The 22,568-nt window shown below is 45.0% G+C and overlaps 1 protein-coding gene across 1 annotated transcript in view; it reads left to right on the top strand.

Moving 5' to 3' along the window:
* Positions 1-22,568, top strand: part of zbtb16a (zinc finger and BTB domain containing 16a) — a 129,624-nt gene that overhangs the window by 44,763 nt on the left and 62,293 nt on the right. The window contains exon 3 of the mRNA XM_086226231.1: positions 5,803-5,900. Within this exon, the coding sequence (XP_086082357.1) occupies positions 5,803-5,900 (98 nt within the window). The remainder of the gene's footprint in view (positions 1-5,802; positions 5,901-22,568) is intronic.

The raw sequence follows: 22,568 nt of genomic DNA on the forward strand, positions 1-22,568 counted from the left end.
CCTCTCGCCCTGCTACTCATCTATGCTCAACACGAGTGCCTCGGCGTTGGTGTGTGTGGCTTGAATTTATATGAACGTCTCCGCGGCAGGGGACAACGGGGGCCAAGTCATTGATATGTGCAGGAGGACTCAGGATAAACAGCCCACGCCGACCGGTGTTACGCCAGCCTGCCTGATACATTTTGATTGAGCAGAGACAGAGGGGTGGGGATGGAGGGGTAATGGAATTGGGAGGCTTAAAAGCAGGGATAAAATGACAGAAAGAGAGCTTTTTTTTCACCTGCTTCTCCAGACAGCCACAAAATGGACCCATGTAAATGTGAGGAACCACACATGGAGCCTCCAGACCAGACAAACAGATGAGGTGCCGCTGCCTCATTGTGTCTTTACTCCTAAATGTGCTGTAATTCAGTTAGCATTTTCTTCTGTGACGGCCCTTTTGTTTCATCGACCACCGCCGCCTCTTCTCCCTGCCGCCACCATGTTTGTCTGCGTGACATGGTCAGCCTCCTAATGGACTGGAAATTCATGTTGGGAAAGAATCCACTCCGTCCTTCTCTGTCAGAAAACCAAAATAAGAGGTGGCGGCTGCACACTGGGCCACTTATGGCCACATTAGGATCGGCCACCAGAGTGTCACTGAGTCGAGTCGTGCATCATCCCGGCTTTGTTCGCGATGACAGGGAGTTGTGTGTGAGGCGGTGGTCCTCTTCCACCCGGCGGCTTTTATCCTCAAACGGATGAATCCACTGGCTGGGCTCTAAAGTGCTTTATACCGTGAATAATTTTCGTTATTGACCCGTGTTCATAGTGCAACACTTACTGACCTGTGTTTGCTATTAACTCCGGCGACGTGTCGTCTTCCTGCTTCGCGGCGGTGCTGCGTGGCTGTGGCTCTGCCTGCGTGCTCCAGCGAACCCTGCAATGCCACTGTATGATTTCGCATCTGTTCACTTTGGGACATTTGCATTTAGATGAATGAGACACTTGCAAAGATGAACAAAATGAGGCCGTACCTGAAAGGAGAACATTTCTAGCAGGTCGGAGGTCATGCGAGTTGGATGATTTACTTCATGATGTGGAGGAAAAGCAACAGCGACATTGCTCTGCTGCCTCGACAATACAGTGAAATGTTCTTTATTTGTTACAGTTGGTGTCGTTTTATGTGCCTTTAAAAAAAAAAATAAAAGTACTGAATTGTATTTGACCTTTCACAATCCTCTCACTTCATCCTGCAGTCCCAGTGGACGTGGCAAATCCAAGCAAACTCTGTTAGGGCAAGCTTAACAAAGAGCATTAACACATGATAAAGTATGCTTCATCAAGGCTGATTGAGCACTCTGGCATGAAACTATTATCAATGGAGACACATGTCAGATATGGGAGGGAGAAGATGGAAAAGGGCAGTTGAGTCGAGGCGCAAAGCCAGGCCTGCAGTGTAAATGCAGACTTGCAGTGACGCTTCACACACAGTTATTTGAACATATTGATGAATGCATCTTTAGGCATTCACGGGATGCAATTTCTACAGAGAAATGAAGCAAACGTCTTCAGCACATCCCTTACACTTAATCCAAAACTCTATTAAACAGCTCCTCTTCCCCCAATTTCCAGTTCCTTTTCTTCTGGCCCAGAAGAATAAATGAACAAATAGTCTTTCACATACATTCGTGCACACACACACACACACACACACACACACACACACACACACACACACACACACACACACACACACACACACACACACTCTACACAGCCTTTCCTCCATTTACCACTTCTTATCAATTGCCTCCCTTTATCTTTTAGTGTTTTCTCCTCTCCATCCTAACCCTCCCATCCCTCTTTCTCTGTAACGCTTATTTACGAACATCGTTCCAGGTTGCTTTATAGCTCCCTTCAGGAACGGTGGATGGAGGAAATAGAAGAAAAATAAAAGATGAAAGGATAGATGAAGATGGAGAGCAACACTCAAGGCTGCTGAGGGAGAATAGATTTTAGGGAATGCAATGAGAAATAAGAGCACGCCATCAGGCATGACCGCTTTTTTTTTTTTTTTTTTTGGTTGGGATTTGGTGATGTTTCAAGTCGTTTGATTTAACGAGGACCATCTAGAGCTCTCCGTCATTTGTAGTATTACTGCATCGCCTTATTTTGTTTTGTGTAATACAACCAATTGAAGTGCAGGTGGTAAGTGTGGGACTTTATTTCACCGGATGCAACGCTAGTTATGATATATGGCCAGCCAAGTCCACCGGCAAAATTGTGGCGAGAAGAAAGTTGAGAATTGCACGAGGCAAGCTGTTACGGCTCAATAACGCCGGCCTGTAATCAACTCACATTTCAAACACTCACGCTCCAACAGCCCTCGGTGGGGCTGGCTTTTACGAGGAGGAACACTGTATGAGGTGATCAGCATATGTTTTGTTGACATAAATTTAAAATTTATGGTGGTTGTCAAAAGTGACTGTTGGACAAAGTCGATTATTAACTGACTAAATGGCCCGAGAGAGTTTTATGTGAACTTCTTTAATGGCTACAGTCAGTCTGTTTCAAATCATCCCCCTCTGCCACACACACACACACACACACACACACACACACACACACACACACACACACACACACACCTCGTCATCTGTTGCAGCACAGGAAAGCAGGCACTTACGAAGGGATTTAAGAGCGTGTGAAGAGCTAAATCACTGAGATGAGACAATATTTTATATCGCATCAAACTTTGTTGAATTAATGAGTCGTTTAAAGCTCATTTACAACATTTGAAAGTATAAAACACGCTTTAAGTACCGACTGTTGTCTGATGTTGTACAAACTGCTAATATTCCAGTAGTGGATGGAGGTTACAGTTAAAGGACGTCAGAGTTGTGTTTGTTTCACGTGTGTTTCTAATCGCCGTCAGCGCCGAGCGTGCACTCCACCCCCGGCATGAGCACACCAGACATTCACATTAGCTAAACAGGCTACGTCTGGTTAAATGGGCTCCTGCACACTTTCTAAAAGTTATCAGACGAAATTTATGACATTGCAGTATTGGAATGAGTCATTTCACCACAGTTGTGTGATGCTCAAAGGAAATGATCCTCCATTTTACTGCCAAAACTGTAAAGACGCAACAGTGTAGTAAGCTACTTCATGTTAGCCCTTTGCTAACTTCAAGAGAAGTAAATAATTTATTCATCCGCCCCTTAAGATTTGACATGCAAAGACATGAAATGAGCAATTACACTGGGTTTTGGGATGTTGTAAATAATTTATCCTGTGTTTTTTTCGTCCGTAACTGCTGGGAGTCACAAAGCAAAGATGGAGCAAGCTACGTAGGGTTAGCCTGAAAATGAACGGGCATCTCTGCTAGACGTTCAAATGTTATCACAGTTGCTTTTGAGTTTAAGTGCTGTAAAGCATTGTTGTTCTTTTGCCATCTCTAAGCCTCGTCTCTGGGATGTTAAAGTTTATATATCTGTGGGGAAAAGTAACGTGGGTTGGCGAATGAAGGAAGGAATCTGGGAAGTCATTATAATCAAACACAAAATTAGCCTGCACCCCTTCGAGCAGGATGAGTCATCAGATATTTCTTAGACGAAGAAATAAGACAGGGATTTTGGTGTGAAAGTATACAAATTCTTTTTGGGTTTGTAGTTTCTGGGATTTTTAACGTTACTACGCTCCAGCAGCAGGAGCGTCATTAACGAAGCCCGACTCCGCGAGACAGGCTCAACCTACAATACCAGACCGCACTGTCGGTCAGCCGTTGTTACCCTCCTGTTGAACATGAAGTAAGGTGCTGTTCCAAAGAGTAGCTATTACAGTTAAATTTAACACACTCCAGCTCGGAACACACACACACTGCACTTTGCTCATCACCACTACATTTACGGTGAGAATACATGGCACGGTTTCCACTCCGAGTGGCCTTAATAAGTCCATCCATACCTTATCAGTGCGCTGTCTGGGGGGCACAATAGTCAGATTGAGGAGGGACACAAAAGGCCTTTGAAAGGCTTTGTACTGGCGGTGTGTTGTGCTTTACCCCTTAAGTGTGTTTTGCCTTATCGGGCTGAAAGTGTGTACTTCACCTATGATTCCTCCGAGAGGAAAAAAAATCCTTCCTTTGTCCATTCCTTCGCCTATTAGGTTGTTTGGGAATTCGCCTCCTTCATGTGAATAACCTGTTGAGGAGAATCACATGAAGCTATTTTGCGCTTTTCTAAAGAATAATTTGTAAACACGAATTACAGTAAATGGCCGCCATTATGCTTATCGGGGATCCGGCCTGGTTGAACACCCGCTAACCTCCGGATGTTTGTCCGCAGTGGGAACAGCTTTCATCTGCATTCACGCGGGAGTCAAGTGACTCTATAAAAGTGTATTGGCTGCAGCTTTTCGCGATGTGAACACTCTTACGTCGCCGATGGTGGGGAGCTGGCGTTGTAAGAGATTTGCAGTGTTTTCTAATACGCTCTTGATATTTCAGGCATTGAACCAAAAACCCAGTCGGAGGAGAGTGAACCGAGCGTTCTGCCGTGCTAACTTGCTGTCGGGTTTTTTGGACTGGCCGTGGGGAAAGGTGTCATGGCGGCGCAGAGCGACGACGACGCAAGGGCGGATAATGGCGGTGTCTTCTTAACATCAGTATACCAGGATTCTCAGCGTAAAGCTGGATTTTTGTCTCTCTGCTCCTCTCTCTCTCTCTCTGGAGGCACAAAAGCCAGCGAGCTGTAAATCCATTTGCATTCGACATGTGACATCAATCAGTCATGTTTTGGGAGAGTGGCACCACCTCTGCCTCCGCGGCTTTTGTTGAGAGACGGCGAGATGGATGGCTGTCATCTCACCCAAGTTGAGTGGATCTCTTATCAAGGGCATTGTTTCCCCAAGAATGCACTCGACTGATCACTCCTCGCCACCTGACTCGGCGGCACAGAAATCCTTTTGTTTGCCGTTGTCTTGTTTCCATGCCAGCGAATGTATGTTCCGTGCATATTTAGAGTCTTTTTTTCTTTCGTTCAGTTTTCATTCTGCGTGATTCTAAGCTTGTAATCAAACTGAATGTGCCCAATATGACGACCGGCTTGACCCCGTGGTGCGAGCTCCTTCCTCAGTCACGGGTATTTGGAGTTGGTGGGGCTCAAGGTGTTGCAGCAGTTGTTTGGCAATTTGTGTCACTTTAATTGCTTTAGAGCACCTTCGGATATCTCTAAAGAATTATATGCTTTGTGCCGAGCCGTGGGGTCTTGGAGGATTTCGTAACAGAGAGTTTCGTGAGGCGAGGCTTTGTGTTGTCAGATGTTATTTAGTTACCTAACCTTCAAGGCCTTTACCACATAATCAAATATTGACCCTTAGTCTTGTCTGACCTTGTGAGTTTAAACCAGGTTACAGCTTAACGACTGTCCGTTTGGAGGACAGCAATTCATTGCACATCTTCTTTAAGCTGCGTGGCACTTAAAAGTTTGGGCAGCAGTTATCAAAGACAGGCCTGTAAATGCTTCATAAGTAGCTGTCCTGTGTGTTTGCCTGATTAAATCCTGCTATTTCACTTTATTGCTCTTATCCGTCTGCAGCACTTCAGATGAGTGAGGTGATAACGCCTCCTGTGATTTACAGCACCAAGTCATGCGTTGGTGCTCCTGCACAAGAGTGAAAGCTTGTTCACTTATTATGAGCTGATGTTATGATTGATGGAGTGTGACTTTTATTCTATTCACACTGAACTATTTGAGACATGCGTGCACATTGAATAGACTTCCTAGACACTCAAGTGTTTGTTTCCCCGTTTGTCAACAGGAAGATGCACAGTGGTATGAAGACCTACGGCTGTGAGCTGTGTGGGAAGAGCTTCCTGGACAGTCTCCGTCTACGGATGCATTTGCTGTCTCACTCAGGTAAATAAATCAGACCTTCTACCGCCACCTACCTTCATCGCAGTCATCATCGCTGCTGGCAGCACCGTCTGTCAGCGGGATCCCACGGAAACTACCGGACACAGTGGTAGTAAGAGCCGAGGAGGAGCCCGTTTTGGGGCAGATGGTTCAAACTGCTGCCAGCTGGCAACAGGAAGTGATCACATCACGATACATAGGTTTTATAACAATATACTGCGAAACAATACTTTATGATACAATAAGTATTGTGGTACTATACATGACTCACTCATTTTTTTTAATACACAGCTCAAGATGCAACTTGCTGTTTCCGGCCTGACTAGTATAATTACTGCATATGTAGATCATATTTCACTAAATATGATACAATTGTACCACGATATACTGTGGTACGATATGATTCAACGTATACTGTGGTACGATATTAAAACATTTCAAAGTAGAGCTGCAACTGCAACTCACTGCCTGAGCCGTCAGATCTGTACATCAGGCTTCATGTACGTATCACCATGTATGAGTCACATGACAATTTTAGCACGCTGCGCTATGATGTGATGAAATGCTAAATAATTCACTGAAAATTTTAAAATAGGGCTGAAAGTACAACATAACATGGTAGCGCTGAATGCTAAATGTTGTAGTTGGTTTGTTTTAGCTCTTTAGAGTGTTTGTGGGTGGTAAACAGGAAGTTTAGCTGCTGTTAGCTGTCAGTCCCCGTTAGCGTCTAGCTAAAGAGACGTGGCTGGCTCTTTCTGCATGCTGGAATCACAAAGAAATGACGTGGGAGGTTAAAAAAAAGTCTTGGTGTTTTAGCAAAACACCTATTTTTTTAGTGCATGAAAAGCCAAATACACCTTTTTGGGTGACGTGTCACCTCATCGGTACCGAGCAGCTCGAAGGTCATTTTGTTCTCTCACACATTTGTGCACAGGAGGACTTATTTGACCCTCATCTCAGTCTCACAGACAGGAAGCAAAGCCCTATGACGATTAACCTGCTCCTGACATCGATTGTTCAGCTCGTGCAGAATTAACGCCTCTGGGTGATTGACGGTTGCTGATTGATTGATGATTGAGGTCCATTGAATCTCGAGCTGATGCACCTCCTGAGTGGGAAATGTTCTTGAAATATCTCAAAGATGGAGGGGTTGGCGGCGGGCTGGATCCCGGTGGGTTCAGAGCGACTCCAGACCAGACCGGTGTTACGGTGTTGAAGGTTCGGGTTTGTTTGTCTGATCTGAGGTTTTCACTCCCTCAGTATGTCTCACTTTGTTGATCATTTAAATCTCTGACATCAACAGGCGAATAATATCGCGCTTTGTACTTGACATCAGGTGTTTATATGGGATCAAGTGGAAAAAACAGAACATTGAAAACTGCAGGAGGAAGCACACACTTGAGAGAGGTGAGCGAGCGAGCAGAGGATGTGGGCAGTGTATTTTTGGCAGCAAGTGCACAAACTTTTCTCTTTCATTCTCTTTTTTCCTCTCTCCGAGTAGCTCTGTTTTGACACGCGGCATCAACCTGTACTGTTACACACATCAGTGTTGATTCACAGCCGCTTTGGTCGGGTGTAAAATGCGAGACAAGCGCTTGTGTTGAGACAGGCGTCGGTTAGGGAAGAGACGGCGCTCAGGCAAAGCTTCTTTGATACTTTTTGTTGTCTTTTTTTTATCCTCCGCCTCCACCGTTTGACTTTCAAGGCTTTTCTCGGTTTGACACCGCGTCTCGATTCTTATCGTGTCTCTCTGTAATGATGACACTTCATCGAGTCCCAAACCCCTCAACCTCAGCCCCCCCCCTTCCACTGCCACCACCATCATCCTTCAGCTCGCTTCAGACAGAATATTGGGGAGATGAAGCGAGAGAGGCTGTTTGGTATGCGCAGCGTGTGGTGGAGCGTTTCAGTCGCCACCGCTGCTGCTGCTGTTGTCTCCTCCCTCCCCTCTGCTGTCTGTCTGTCTGTCTGTCTGTCTGTCTACTGTCTGACTCTCTGTGCTTGTTGAAGGCAGGATTGGCGGCTCGCCAGTCTGGGCTGCCTGCCACCAGTGAGGGTACAGTATGTACAGTCTACCTTGTGCCAGCTATGTTTTTTTCCCTCTCTCATCTCATTCTGTCTCACTGTTGTTGTTGTTGTTGTTGTTTTTTAATCTCCGCCTGACGTTTAGTGTTTGACAGTCTTTGCTGAGCCAAAGCCTGCAGATGGGGGTTCGAACAGGGTTTAGGAGTGTGACTCAGCCCCTCTTGGGTGCATTTTGAGGTCTTAGACGTGGTTTTATGAAATTGGCAGAAGGATTTTTAAACAACAATTAATGCACCATACCTCTGGTGTTGAACTGCTGTGCAAACATGTAGGCCACATTTTTAACTCCAGTCTTGAAAGAGCAGTCCTGCTTGTGCCTTCATTTCACAGTGACTCTCTTCACAAGCGCTCAGTGTTCCAACATCATTCCCCTGTTTTTCCCACTTATTCCAGAAATGACAATATTCTGACTAAGCTGTTTACATGACTATGGAGAATTAATATTCTACTAATAATGGTGTTACGTGCAGCTGTGCAAATTCCAACTAGGGAGGCTTGTCAGAAAGACCAAGGGTCATTGTTTTCCTATTGTCTGGTTAAAGTGTTACACGTGACCAGACTGTCCAACATAATTTCTCCAAACGTGCGTTCATGAAAGACGATCCTTCCTCAGTCGAAATAAAGCATAAACTTCTGTTTTGTCCATTTAAGACTCACCCAACATCATCCCGTGTTCATCTCCAATCACGGGATCCAGCTGTTAGCTTCAGTTAGCCAGCTAGCTGTTGCATGCTACGCCTTTGAGTGTTAGCTGAAGTTTACAGCTTGCACAATTTTTTTTCGGGGGGGGGGGGGGGGGGTCTAAACTCACATAAAAACTCAATTCCAGCAACCGCAAAAGACAGACAAAAGATCTAATAACTAACATTCCACTGAAGAGAATGAAAGGAAACACAAACAGCTGCAGAACAAAATATCCCCAAAGCAGACAATGAGCAAAAGGGACACGAGTCCATTAAATATCATTATAGTGACTATTAATGAATATCATCCCCATAGCAGCTTGTATTAATCAATAGCGTCAAGCTAGTTGATGTACCATCAGAATTGTTGTTCAGTTTCTTCAAAAAAAAGAAGAAGTTAGTGACTTTGAGGACAGTGGGATCCATTTATTAATGTATTACATGTTCATTTTTTTACTTGTTTTTTTTCTTTAATGTATTTATCATTATTGTACCATAACGTCATGGTTGCAACAAACAAACAGACAGACAAAAAAGTAATAGAAAATAATCTTTTTTCATTCTTTTGATGGGTGCTGTCTCCCTTTGATGGTCCATGACGCGCGCACTTTTAGCGTTGTAACGAATTTGCTCCGCCCCTCCTGATTAACCTGTTCTTCCATGAAATGAGACACAATACAGGAGCTTGCAGTTTGATTTGGACTTTAAAATGCTCAGAAATCCCAGAGCTCTAATCAGAACTCTGGCTGTTGAAGCTCAGAGCGGTGGAGCCAAATCAAACACTGAGCAAAAGTTGACATTTAAATCACTTATCAAATGAATCCAGAATTAAAAACGTTCGGGCGGTTGTGAGTTATGATAATTATTCCGTGCTGCAGCATTTTGAAGGGAAGCATGTTGACGTGTGACCCCTAACCCAATACCCTCCAGTCAGTTTTGGCAGTTGTGTGTTTCCAAGGTCTTCCACCTCCAAACCGATGTAATTTCAATTAAGTGAACGGTAAATATGCAGCTGTCAAACAGCATCACATTCAACGTATCAAACCTTGTTGAAGATGGAATCCATGTGTGTGTGTCCTCACTCGCCAGGCCGCACTGATATGATTCACTGTGTTGTTTCTGAGCGAACCGATGCGGCGTAATGAGATTACAGATGAGTCGTTTCCTCGTCTCTGTTACCAGCAACTTCTCAGCCCGCTGCCTTTATAGCTCTGAAGGCTTAATCCTCCGTTTACAGGATGTATACATGGTAAAGGGTTGCTGGATTAGGCGTCTATGCGTTAGCGTGTGTGTGTGCGCGCGCGCATTAGAGGAAAAAGCACATTTTTAAAAGTGACACGATTTCATTTGACCAGCAGCTGAGCTGTCGCCGTTATCTTTGCTAGTTAGCGAGGGAGCTAAAAAGAATATTTAATGATCCACCATTATGGGTTTGATCATGTGGGGAGGCTCGTTAATGATCCCACCACCGGAAGGCGCCACTTTGAACCTCTACGAGGACTTTTTAAACTCATTCAGTAGCCGTGTCAGTTTGATACTGGCGCCTCCATTTGACCTGCAGTGGTAAAACATCGGCCAGAGACTTGAGGTTTATCTACAGCTGTGGTTGTTGTGGTGAAAGTGGGGGCTGGAGCCCACAAGCAGGCCGTCAAGGAATGGCAGGGGGGCCCTGGGTGTTGTTTGTTATTTAAAAAAGAAAAAAGGAGAACTACATAAAATGGGAATTTTTAAACTACAGCTTGTTTTATTCAAAAAATGTTCACATTTTTGTCACATTTAAATGATAAAAGAAAGCAAAAGTATTTCAGCAAAATCAGACAAAAATTACATTCTGATTATGAAGCAGCAGAGGCAGAAGTTTTACAGTCAGCCCTACTTTTGACCAGAGGGGGCGCTAATGTCCACATGAAGGTTCTTAGTCGCTAAATTGGAGGCTTAGCACTGTACAAACGTGGTCTGATGTCATTTCCTGTCTCAGTGAAGCAATCTTGCCCTTTGTCTAGCACTGCTTTATCAAGTCATTTTGTGAAAATCTTCAAAATGAAAACGTTTTCCTCCTGTGGAGGAGAGGAGACGCGTCTGTGGCGTCCTGCTCCGAGCCAACTTAGAGACACCAGCGGCTGCGGTGTTTCAGTGATTCAGGCGCCACGTGTGACATAGACAGAAAAGCAACAAGCGTTAAACCCTCATGCAAACAGCAGGGCGGCGGCAGGTGGAACGAGCAGCCTGACCGGAGCTGGGATGTGTTGGGTTTCCTGTGGTCATCTGGAGACGGATAAACAGCCGCGCTGTTTACCTGAATATGGGTTGTGACTTTGAATACAAAACAACTAACAGAAGACAGTTCTTCCATTTACATTTGATTTACTTTTGAAGTATTGGTAATGCTTTTAATTTTTTCCAATTAAATGTCTAGAAAAATACATGACAATGAAAATCAAATGTAAGTTTTTTTCGTTCAGGATTCGTTTTTTGAAAATAAGCTGTAATGAAGCCTCGGCCGTCTCTCCTCCCTGAACCCTTGTGTCGCTCCACGTTGGTGATTAATTACATCCACGTTGATAATTTGATGCCATTTTTATTTTGGACTCAGCTGTGAAAGAATGAAAGACATTTTAAAAACACGTCAACGTTCCAGTGCAAGTGGGAAACAAGCCCGGCGTCCGTCGACGGGATGGTCGCGGCGATCTGCAGGCGCTCCAGGCCCGCGTGTGTCACAGCTGATTCAACACTTGAGCGCGTTTGCTTTTGTCTCTCTGTCAGCCGAGGGAGTACATTTGTCCCGTCTCACACCTAAAGAAGTACAAACCTCAGCCAGACGACGCTTCTGATCGCAAGAAATTTTAACAGCTGTCAATTTTGCTTCACCGTCTACTTCATATTTGGAAAGCAAAAACAATGAATGCAGTGTGTTTTTGTTTGTAATAAACAAAATAACCTGTAACGAGAAAATCACTCTTAAGATTTGAAACAAGACGCATTCGTGTGAGAGTGAGCCAGCGATTGAGAACAAACATGGTTCTACTTCTGTCCTCTTCTCACTGCAGGTAAGACTTGACTTGTCTTAACTAAGAACTTGTCTTGACTTGACTTGACCTCGGACTTGTTTTTTTTTTTTTGGCTCCCCCGAATTAAGATCCGATCCAGATTTGGAGGGGGGGGGGTGTTAATGTCCAGATGAGGAGAAACGTGAAGAATCTGGATCCTCTCTCCTCCGTCTCCCTCTCCCTCTCTCTGCTTCTAACCCTGTTGCATTTGTTTGGCTGTTCAGGCTGACGGCCGGTCGGCTGTTTTGGCCCGGCGCCGGCTCTTCCCTCACAGTGATGACGACATATTTGTGCCGGCAGGTCTGGATGTTCTGCCAGCATTCCAGTATTTATGATCACTCGCAGATGTGAGTCCAGGAACACACTGTACTGTACCCAAACCCAGAAATTAATGAAACTTGACTGCCTTCCAGGCCGCAAATTCCTAAATATGTGTGTGTGTGTGTGTGTGTGTGTGTGTGAGAGAGAGAGAGAGAGAGAGAGAGAGAGAGATGAGAGACAGGAGGGGAAGGGTGGTGGGGGCGTGAGTGCTATTAAAAGCAAGTAGTGGAAAAGAAGTAGTTCAGAAAAAAATAAAAGTATGGCCCAAAGTGTTAAGCGGTTTGTACATTTTTACCACAGCTGATGTTTAGTCCTGCATGCACACGCATACACACACACGCATACACGCACACACACACACATATACCCAGGGTACATTATCTCAGGACGACAGACGGCGTGGATAAACAGCAGTAGGTCACGCTTCGGGAGCAGAATGTAACTGCTCTGCAACTTAAAGCTGCGTGTGCAATACTTCCAGTGACCTGTTGATGTTCTGTTCCGAGCAGCGGTGGGATTAAACCGCCGCGCACGTCTCAGCTGGCTTCTATTACACGAGAGGAGGGCACGTCGGGGACAATGCAGGGGTCGACTTATTATACTGTAGCATCCGTCTGTGCTGCCAGACTGATATTTTTATTCCAGCAGAGCCAGGGACGGGGGTGGGATGGGGAGACTTGTTTGGCCTGCATCCGGAGTAATGGGGCTTCATTGGAAACGTGTTACACTGAGCAGCTGCGCTCTTTAGCCAGGACTTGCTGTACCTGTTCTGAGGGTTTCTGGGAAAAGCAGTGTTTTTAGAGAAATGAAACATAAAAATAGCCCGGCTGAGGAGTACGTGAAGGATGATCCTCTGGGTGGTGGAGTCGCTGGCGGACCAGGCTGACGGCTCCGTGTCTGCAGGCGCATACGCACCACGCAGCCTGTTGCTGTAAATGTAATTTTGCTCAGCTTGAATTGAGCAGACACCTGTAGCTGCGTTCTTGGAAGAGGAATTTGCTCTGCCGAGAAATGTGACCAAGGACAGCTCATGGTCTCATGATGGGTTTAGGATTGTGTGATGGCAGAGCCAAGTATTGCTATTCACAGTGATCCATAATTAAAAAAGGATGTCTTCCTTCAATATTCAATAAAATGTTGCATTATTGCGAGTTTTTATTATCATTTTCCTGTTGCAGTGTGTTACTGGAAGTAGACTGATCCAACAGGAAGTTATCATGTCAGGGAGGAGGTTTATTTGTTGTCCTACCAGGATGTTGTTATGTCAGGGGTGAGGTGTGTTTGTAGTCCAACAGGAAGTGATCGTCTCCATGGTTCCCTCCAGCAGCAGCCAATGGGATCGCGCCATGTCTACGCCTCGGTCGCATGACTTGAGGTAAAAAGAGATGATTGTTCAGATGTTATGCGTCTTTACTATTTATTATATTTTTTTATGAAAACTCATGAATGCACTCAGAAACAATTCATCAGTCCAAAGGTGGGAATCGTTCACGATCAGTAACAATAAAGAAATAATAGAAAATAAAACAGATTGATGTACGTTCTTAGTAGCACAACAAATCTTTGTAAAAATAAAGAGCATGTAAAAATATTTGCATTTTACTGAAATGTTTAACTGCATTTGTACAATATATTATATAGATTATACATGAATCATGTATATTAATCTGTAAATAACAGTGAGCTGCTGCCAGCTGCAGTTGTCAACATGAAACTGCAGTGCATCAACTGTAACCAGCACTTGATGGTTGTGAAATGCGCTGCGTCTGTCACGTACGGGATGTAAGGACTAAGAAAAAAATGAGGAAAGCATGAAAACAAATGTGCATTCACTGTCATTTAAATACAGAAAAATGGCAATGCATGAGACAACGATTTAAAAGTTCTGACTTCAGGCAGCCGATCATCAATGTGATAAATGACTTACGTCAGCAAAGAGGTTTATGGTGTTCAGGTTGAATTAGCAGAACTATGGCGGCGTTGCATACTTGCCTCGGCCTAACGTTCTTTTTGTTTTTTACGAGATGTGAGAAAGATCAGGCGTGTGTGCAGAGTAAATACTGCTAATAGAATAATCCGTCCTCTAATCACCTTTTCTCAGAACAGCGGCCGAAACATCGTCGCTTCCATCCCTCCTTCCCTTCGTATTCACGGGGCCTGTCAATCAAACGGTTAAATTTCAAAGTCGACCTCTTATTTTCAGACAAGAAAGGAAAACCAGGACGATTTGATCTTAGAGCTTTTATTACAGGGATATTGCAGCTTTAAATCCTTTTGGTTGCTAAGTAGCGAGTGCCCCTCTGCTCCCTTAATGGGCCTGATTTGGTATTCCGCTCCGATGCCAGGTCTTATTTTTGTATGCGAGACAAAGTGTTTTGATGGAGGGTGATTGCTGAAACGTCTGTGTGTCTACCAAAGGCTGTCTTTTTTTTTTTTCTTTTTTTGGTGAGAGTTTTATGGCCTCTCTCAGTACAGTACACTGTGTGCCTTCTGCTCAAAACAAGAACACAGTCGATTAAATTTTGGATTCGCTTCATCATCCCTCCCTCCTGCCCTCCCTCCCTCCCTCCCTCCTCCCGGCAGCTTTGTTGTCAGAGAGCGGCATGTCTGTGTACGTGTCTGGGAGAAGGAGGTGTGTGTCTGTATACGTGTGTGTGTGTGTGTGCGTGTGAGCGTGCGTGTGGTAAAAGTCAATTATTGCAAAAGGCAGCCAATTAATTTGTTCTCCTGGAAATTTGAATGATACTGTAGAACGCTCACACTGCTCACCATTAACTGGAAAGGAAAAGAGCTGCATGTTTGCTCCAGAGTGTGATGTCAAATTAGGTCGTGTGTGTGTGTTCTTACTCGATGAATAGTGAACGCTGCTCGAGGGGGCTAAAGCGGGATCAGGTGGAATCGCTCAGTCGAGTCTCCAGGTATTCCGGGAGTGTCTTTTTTTAGGCGAAGGGTCCTCCAGACTGTCTCAGGGCGCCGCCGAGGCAGAAGGGCAGAGCTGACTGTGAATCCCTCGGGACACTTAGCTGGACACAGAAAGTCTTGTTTCTAAAGCACTCGCCACTCCTCATCTTCATCATCACGTACCACCTGCTACAATATTTACTTAGTTACCAAAAAATAGAAACATCTGTGCCATCAGAAAAAATAAAACTCCACTTCAGTCATCAAACACGTAGCAGGCCTGAGGAGGAAGAGCACTGCAGAATGACAGGGCTGATTCGAGGTCCCGGTCGTAACCCGTCATCCACCCAAGTCATCCTGTGGTTTTTGGGACTTGGCTTTTAGCGCTAGCCCTCTTTGAGGAGGTGTGCCATCACCACTGTTTCCTTCCCGATACAGATGCTGACACCAAGTACACACTGAGTTTTTTTTAATACACTGATGACCCCTTCGGTGTGTTTTTGAATCACTTTAAATGATCTTTCCATGAGTCAACAGGTGCCCTTCAGGCCTTCTGAGGACCAATAATGTACTTTAAGGGAACATTTTCAGAGGCGCACAAGTCAGTACTAGTTCTTGTCTCGTTCCTCCTCTTTTGAGACTCTATTGACCCAAAGGCACCGGTGAAATAAATATGCTGAGGCTGATACCCACCCTAGTTAGCTAGCTAGTTAGCTATCTAGTTAGCTTAGTGCAATGAATGGTACTGGGTGGGAAGTGTTAGCATAGCTCTGTTATTATTCTTCAAATGGATCAGGTTCAGGATGTTGGTGTGTTCAGAGGTAGTCGACCAGGATTACTAGCGCCAGTTGCTACAAACAAACAAACTAGTTTCACAGTGGAGCTTTGGAGGTGCTGTGTCGAATCACTGCACCCAGTCAGGAAAGTAGTTCCATCTGTCTGTTTAGAATATTAGAACGTCTCATAATTTTGAGGTATTTCGAACAAAATGACATGTATGACCTTAGAACATTTAAACCATCTGACCACCTGATACAACACATTTTCAGCTCGGTTTGGTTTGGTTTAGGCACAGTATCACTTGATTAGGTTTCGGTTCATATTAGCATTTTTTGTCGACAAAAATGGAAGCAAGTTGTTCCCTTAAATTTCCTTAAAACAGCTGAGACACAGCACCAACCAGCATAACGGTTTTGTTATCTCGTAGTTGCCTATCCAACGGTTCATCGGCTGCTCCCTCCACCTCGATATACGGGTTTCCCTCCCTTTTTATTACGGGTGGTCATAATCACTGCAGCTACTAGATGACATCAGCTATTCTGCTAATTGTCATATTAATACAGACAACGACTATTTCGGTGAAAAGTATATTTGAAGACTTTTTACCGAGGTATGCTAACACTTCCCGCCCATTATTATTGATTGTGCTAAGCTAGCTAGTGGTCAGCCGGCCTCTGTGGAGACAATGGTGTCTATCTTCTTGTCCAGCTTCAGGGATCACGGACAATAAAGATTTTTTTTTTTTTTAAAGGTGGCATGTCCCTTTAAGTGTAACCTACTAGAGTTAAAATATTAAGCATCTGTTAGATCTGTCATTATCTGTGGTCTCTACTTCTTCCTGAAAGCCTTCATGCAGTCGTGTTGTGCACGCCAGGCTTCAGAGGCGCTGAACCTGTGTGACATGTCAGATGTGACAGTGACAGTAAGAACATGCATTTTCTAGTAAATTTGAAGGATTATTGTGTGAAAACAAAATCTCCAGTTATGTAAAAACTTAAAAGTGTGTGTGTGAGAGACTTTGGTTGTGTGGTACTGGCAAGGTCAAGTCGTGCCGTTCTGTATAGCAATTAGTGGTATTCGCCACATTTCAGAGGAGCCGCCGCTGCTGCGTATCTGGACTGCACATGTTGATATAATCCCTTGTATTCTTTTTTTATATGTTCCACTTTGATACATGTAATTACTCTTTGAAAAGACAGAGATATTCACATGGATCGCTGAAGTTCCACAACCTTATCACACTTCTTTGATATTGTTAGAGTCGTGTGTGCCGAGGTGAGGGTGTTGGGGGGGGGGGCGGGGGGCATAAACAAAAAAAGAAAAAGCAGCCGTGGTGATGAGAGGTGGGTAGCACAGGGGGGAGATAAGGTTGTGAGAGCAGGAGGCTAAATTTAAATCGTAATTGGCCGACTTCCACAAGCTTGTGGGCATTTTAATGAGTCATAATAACTTCATTTAAAACCAGCTGAGCAGAAAATAGATTGGAGAGGAGCCTGTGGCTAGTATGGATTTGTGTTGCTCAGAGTGTGAGTGTGAGTGTGTGTGTGTGTGTGTGTGTGTGTGTGTGTGTGTGTGTGTGTGTGTGTGTGTGCGCGTGCGTGCGTGCATGTAATGAGTGAGACTGTAAAACCTTACACACACACACACACACATACACGTGCGCGTAAAGAGCAAAAACTAACTGGTGGGACATTTATCCAGGACGGCTCACAGAAGAAGACTGAGCTGCTTTTCATGCAGAGTTTGTGCTGTGGAGGAAATCAACGCGCTTCCACTGTGGTGACCGTCGCCATGACGCTGCCGGTAGAGCTGGAGTGCCCACATTTGTAGAAGCCGCTGTGGTGACGGGCACATTGTCCTCCTTCCACGCTCCAAAATGAAAACTAGTTCTTGAAGTGGAGGCGCTCACGTACTTCTGCACACCTCAAAACATTATTCAAAGCAACTGGTGTCCTAAAAAAAAAGTGTGCGCGTCACACCCTCGTTGTGTGTTTGGGTTTGAGTTCTGACCAACGAAGAGATGAAAAATGATCCCTAAAAGAAAGAAATTAGAGAGAAAGTGAAACATAAACAAAAGTAATTGACACCGTTTGGACACAAGAAACGGCGACATGTAAAAAAATAATATTTCTCAACTTTTTGGGGGTAAAAACGCTCATTGGCCATCGTCCTCTGCTGAGCTTCCTGTAACAAACCTCTCTCCCATCATGGACTCGTCGTCCGCTCATGAGCTGTGCGGAGCGTCGCACCTGGAAGTGAACAGCGGGTCACTGTGGCAGCGTGTGGCCGAGTCCTTCCAGGAAAGACGAGACATTGTCCTTGTTTGCATCGCTTTGTCTGACAGTAAAACCTTGTTCTGGTAATGACATAACTGTGTCATATGTTCACGCCGGCTATTAGATTTTCACCGGCTCTGGCAGATTCTCTAATGAGTCTTGGTATGCACCGACATCGGCACAAATGGGGCCAGTTAAACATGACGGCTCCGCCACTGAGTCTTGACAGTGTGTGTGTGACACGGAGCAGCTTTCACACGAGTCGCTCACGTGTCCCGCCGAGTCCTCCAGGTGGACGCGGGGCTGTCGAGGCTGCTCTTCACATCTTCATCAAATTTTCGTTTATCATTCAGCGGCGCCATGTGACAGTCAGCTGACTGAACACTCGTACTGATGCCGTTGTCTCTAACTGGTCCGGACGCCGCGCTCCGAAGGGTTCTCAACATGGTGGCTGCTGACGCCCCCCCCCCGGTGACCCCTGTGGTTCCCCCAAGTGTTGAAACTCAGTAAAGAATCACCTTTAATTTTCTCATTTCAATCATCAGAAATGCGGTTCGCTCTTCTTGACATAGAGATTTATATATTCCTGGTGCTTCATTTTCCTATTTTTTATATGCTAAGCTAATGCTCCTGCTCATCCCTCCCATTTATACAACTTCTTGCCTTCGTGCATCTTTTTTCCTCAGCTTCTTGCAGTTTGATATTTTTTTATGCAACTTGCAACTCTTTAACCATTAAAAAAACCATACAAAGTTCTGTTTATAGTGAAGTCCTCAGGGTTCCTTGTGTTTAAATGCTTGTGAGAGGTGTCTGAGCATCAAGGAGAGCATCTGTCAGGTTCCCCGCTGAGCACTTAAAACTGGGTCCGCGCCACATCCAGAGTCAACTTTGGGTCCAGAACGTGGCGACATTTGATTCGCTCGGCCTCGAATCATTTAAGAATGCGTTTTGAAGAGTCGCTTTTGCTTTGACATCTGAAAATCAGTTTGTACATTTGAATGAAATGTCTTTGCGTGGGATCTAGATTCTGTCACAGTCCCGTCCCGGGAACCAGAGCGGGGGGATTGTTTGTGACACAAATAGTAATAAAAGTAAATATTCTCTCAGGCAGGACTCTTTATTGCATTATGTAAGTTGGCCAATAGCTCTGGGAAACTTTTTAGATCAATTTCGCAGCGCAGATTAGAAAGCTATGAATCCCATTTATGGAAGAGCTCCCTCATGAAATGCTCTTTGAAACTTTTATATTTTCGGATGAAGAGAGAATGAACCCGGCTAAGCAAAGATCTGCCGACGGCACTTTCATGTGGGGGGAAGAAAGAAAGCAAGAGAAAGTGAAAGGAGAGAGAGAGAGAGAGAGAGAGAGGCAGAGGGAGAAGATAAAAGCACTCCCAAAGCCATCTGGAAGTAGCCGGGACACATAAGGATTGCTTTTATGCTACTAATTCCACTGGGAGGTGCGACATAAAAGCAAAGCATGGATATTGTGTTATAACTGTTGAAAACAAGCAAGTGGCCAAGGAATACTAATATGGCCGGTCACAGGGAAAATCACTTCAATCCAGGAGTAAACAGGCTTTCTGGACACCCCCTCGGAGGATGTAGGGGCGGGGGGGCTGGGGGGTTCAGGGTCTATTGATTCACAACTACTAGTTGACTATTTTGGCTCATTCAGACTTTCAGGCTTCACACATCAGTTGCGAGACATTCTTAAATCCTGATTTTCATCCCTATATTCACAGGTTAGGGACCGAAGAGTCGCGACAATGAAAAGCCTGTTTATGAGATGAACTGCCTTTAAATATGTCGGAGTGAAATCACGCACAGTGAAAGAATCGGTGTGACGGTGATTCCGTGTGATTTCAACAAAACGGAGCTGTTTTCTGATGTGAACCACGGGTTTGTTTATCTCTTGATAGAGATTCCAAATATGAGAATAAAATGCAGATCAGAGGATTTGTTACACCAAAAATGTCTGTATTTGCTCCTCCCGTATGAACAATCACATGTTTGATGACTCGTCCTGCTCGCAGGGGCGTGGACTAAATTAATTTAGTGTCCAATGAAAAAGCCTTTCCAGGTGTTGCTGTCCCTCCTCCAGCTCCACCCCGCTGCAGCGGCTCCCCCCTCCACCTCCATGCTGCCCAGTCAGTGTGAAAACATCCAGGCTAGATTGACCTCGATTCCCACTCAAGCTAGCAGAACACCAACCAGGTCGGCAGACCAGTGACGTTACTGTTCGTTCTCGTACGTCTCAGACGATCTGTTAATATTCTGGTTCTTTAAACTCATCTCCACTTCCAGGAAAGTGATGTGTTTCTTTCTTTTTTGTTGTTTAGTTTGTTTCTCTGTGAGGTTACATGAGAAATATTAATTTGATGTTGCAGGATTTTTGTTCAAGCCTCTGGAAAAACCTCCAGTCATGTTCCCAGCGATAATCTCAACTAATGTTGTGGAATTAGTGCTGATCCTGATAAACGTGATTGACAATACAATATATTCTCCCGGGGGGCTCTCAGCCTTGGCGGTCCGCGTTTCCTTCTTCTTAACAAACGTTAAAGGGAAATGAAAGTGCCGTGGAAGGAGTTTTTGCTGCTGTAGATGTCCACCAAATATGCAGAGACGTCTCCGCGGGTTCGACCGGGAGACGTAATGAGTGCAACATGTGCCAGTACAGATGTTACTGTCAAACTGTCACCCGCTTTCAGACGAAGATTAAAAACGTTGCATGCAATTCCAAGTGAGGCTGGTTGAAGCGCGTCCAGCTGACGGAGCGTCCCGACCCGTCATCCACGTTCAGGTCAGAGCTCTTTATGATGCTGAGGCACTGAGTGAGCGACGGCGCGGCCGAGTGTCGGTCTGAGGCTTTTCACTCTTGTAGATCAACGTCATGAAAACATGCACTGGTTGTCGGCCGTTCAAGGAAGTTTGACCCCATATTTGTTTAGCGCCAGATACTGAAAGGGGAATCTATTGAATTGAGATGCCGCTCAGTCCTAAATATGGGGACGTCATTGCATGCCTATGAACTGATGATATTCTATTTGACATCAAGGCTCATGCAATCAGATAAGATCTAAGAATTGTTTGTGCACAACAACAACCAAGAACATCAATCGACCTCCGGGTTGCCGGGCAGGATTCAGGGAAATCTGAAGTTTCTGCTTATACGCTACAAATATTTGTGTCTGGTTGGGCCTTTGTCCACAAACAGGATTCCTTCCTTCTCGAGAACACAATCTAGTTTTGATGTCATTTGCATTCCAAACTCCAAATAAATGAATTAAAGCAGTGAGTGTGTTGACCAGAGCCTCGCGGGCCATTGTGCTGAGCAACAGGATTCTGAACCGGGATCTTACGTGGATTCTGCATGTAGCGACCGCTGGGTGGCGCTGGAGAACACACACACGCACCTGCGTGACATTCTGTCATAGTATATCAGTGGACTTTGAGAGATGTTTCTGTTCTGTACGTCTCAGGTTCGATTCTGTCTGACGTTTCAACAGAAGACGACCGGCGAGCAGATGAATTGTTTGCTGATGTTTTATTGGCTTTCTGCTCACAAATCCAGTGTGGTGCTTCTTTACTTCTCTGTATAAAATATTAACCACGCAAACACTGACGTGGCTGCTTTTGTTTTTTAAGTTGGTTTACCACTTTTCATCAATGACGTCGGAGGTCACGCGGCAGAATAAACCAAAAAGCGAGCATAGCTTCTGCGTGTGCAGCGTCAGACGGGTTTACATCCCACTTTCTTCAGTTTGTTTCGGTGGATTTAAAACACCAGCGTTTCATACTTTGCTGGTGACTTCTGCGTACCTTTATTTTGGAGGTGAAATATACCCTACGCAAGCACAGCAAGAGTGAGGTAACAGCAGGAGCAGAAGTGAAAAACATCCAGAGAGCAACGCGTGAGGACAGGCGAACCCTCTGAACCGTGGAGTCACCATTTGGCCTATTTCTGCCTCAGCTGATTGTACCCCCCCCCACCTCCACTGCCTCCACCCACATATATACACACACACACACTTCCCTACTTTTGGCCGCCTGCCCGGAGCTGTCATTGCCTCTACAGTATCAGTTCTGCTGTATTTATATCCGAGCTGTGCAGCGGCCCGTGCACAAAGTGACGGGTCTGCAGGAGGACGAGGGTCGGCGAGCCCCCAAACCAAAACAGTTTTAACAGCCGGGGCCACTTCAGCTCACGTTATTGACTGCTTCTCTTGGCGGCGTTGAGACGACAAAACAGAACAGATAACAGAATGTTCAGGACTATATTTATCCAGCGCAGCACGCATGTCATAACTTTTTCGTAGCTCAAATTGAAAGCAGCTCTAATAACTGATAACTAATTGGATCTCAATGTCATCTGCGCTGAGATTTTCCTCTCTCACTCAACAAATAATATCCTCACTCTGACACCCCATTTGGGGGAAACAGATGACTTAATGGAAAAGAGCTAGTAACCGCTGTATGGTGTCAATTGGCAGATAACACAGCCTTGACAACTACACATCTTGTGCTATTTTCATGTATGTGTATTCCTCTAAATAGCTCTTGTTGTGCGTTTTCCCTAAT

This window comes from Aulostomus chinensis, chromosome 15, assembly GCF_037954235.1.
Source record: "Aulostomus chinensis isolate RoL2024-O1b breed Wild chromosome 15, RoL_Achi_v1.0, whole genome shotgun sequence".
NCBI classification, from domain to species: domain Eukaryota; kingdom Metazoa; phylum Chordata; class Actinopteri; order Syngnathiformes; family Aulostomidae; genus Aulostomus; species Aulostomus chinensis.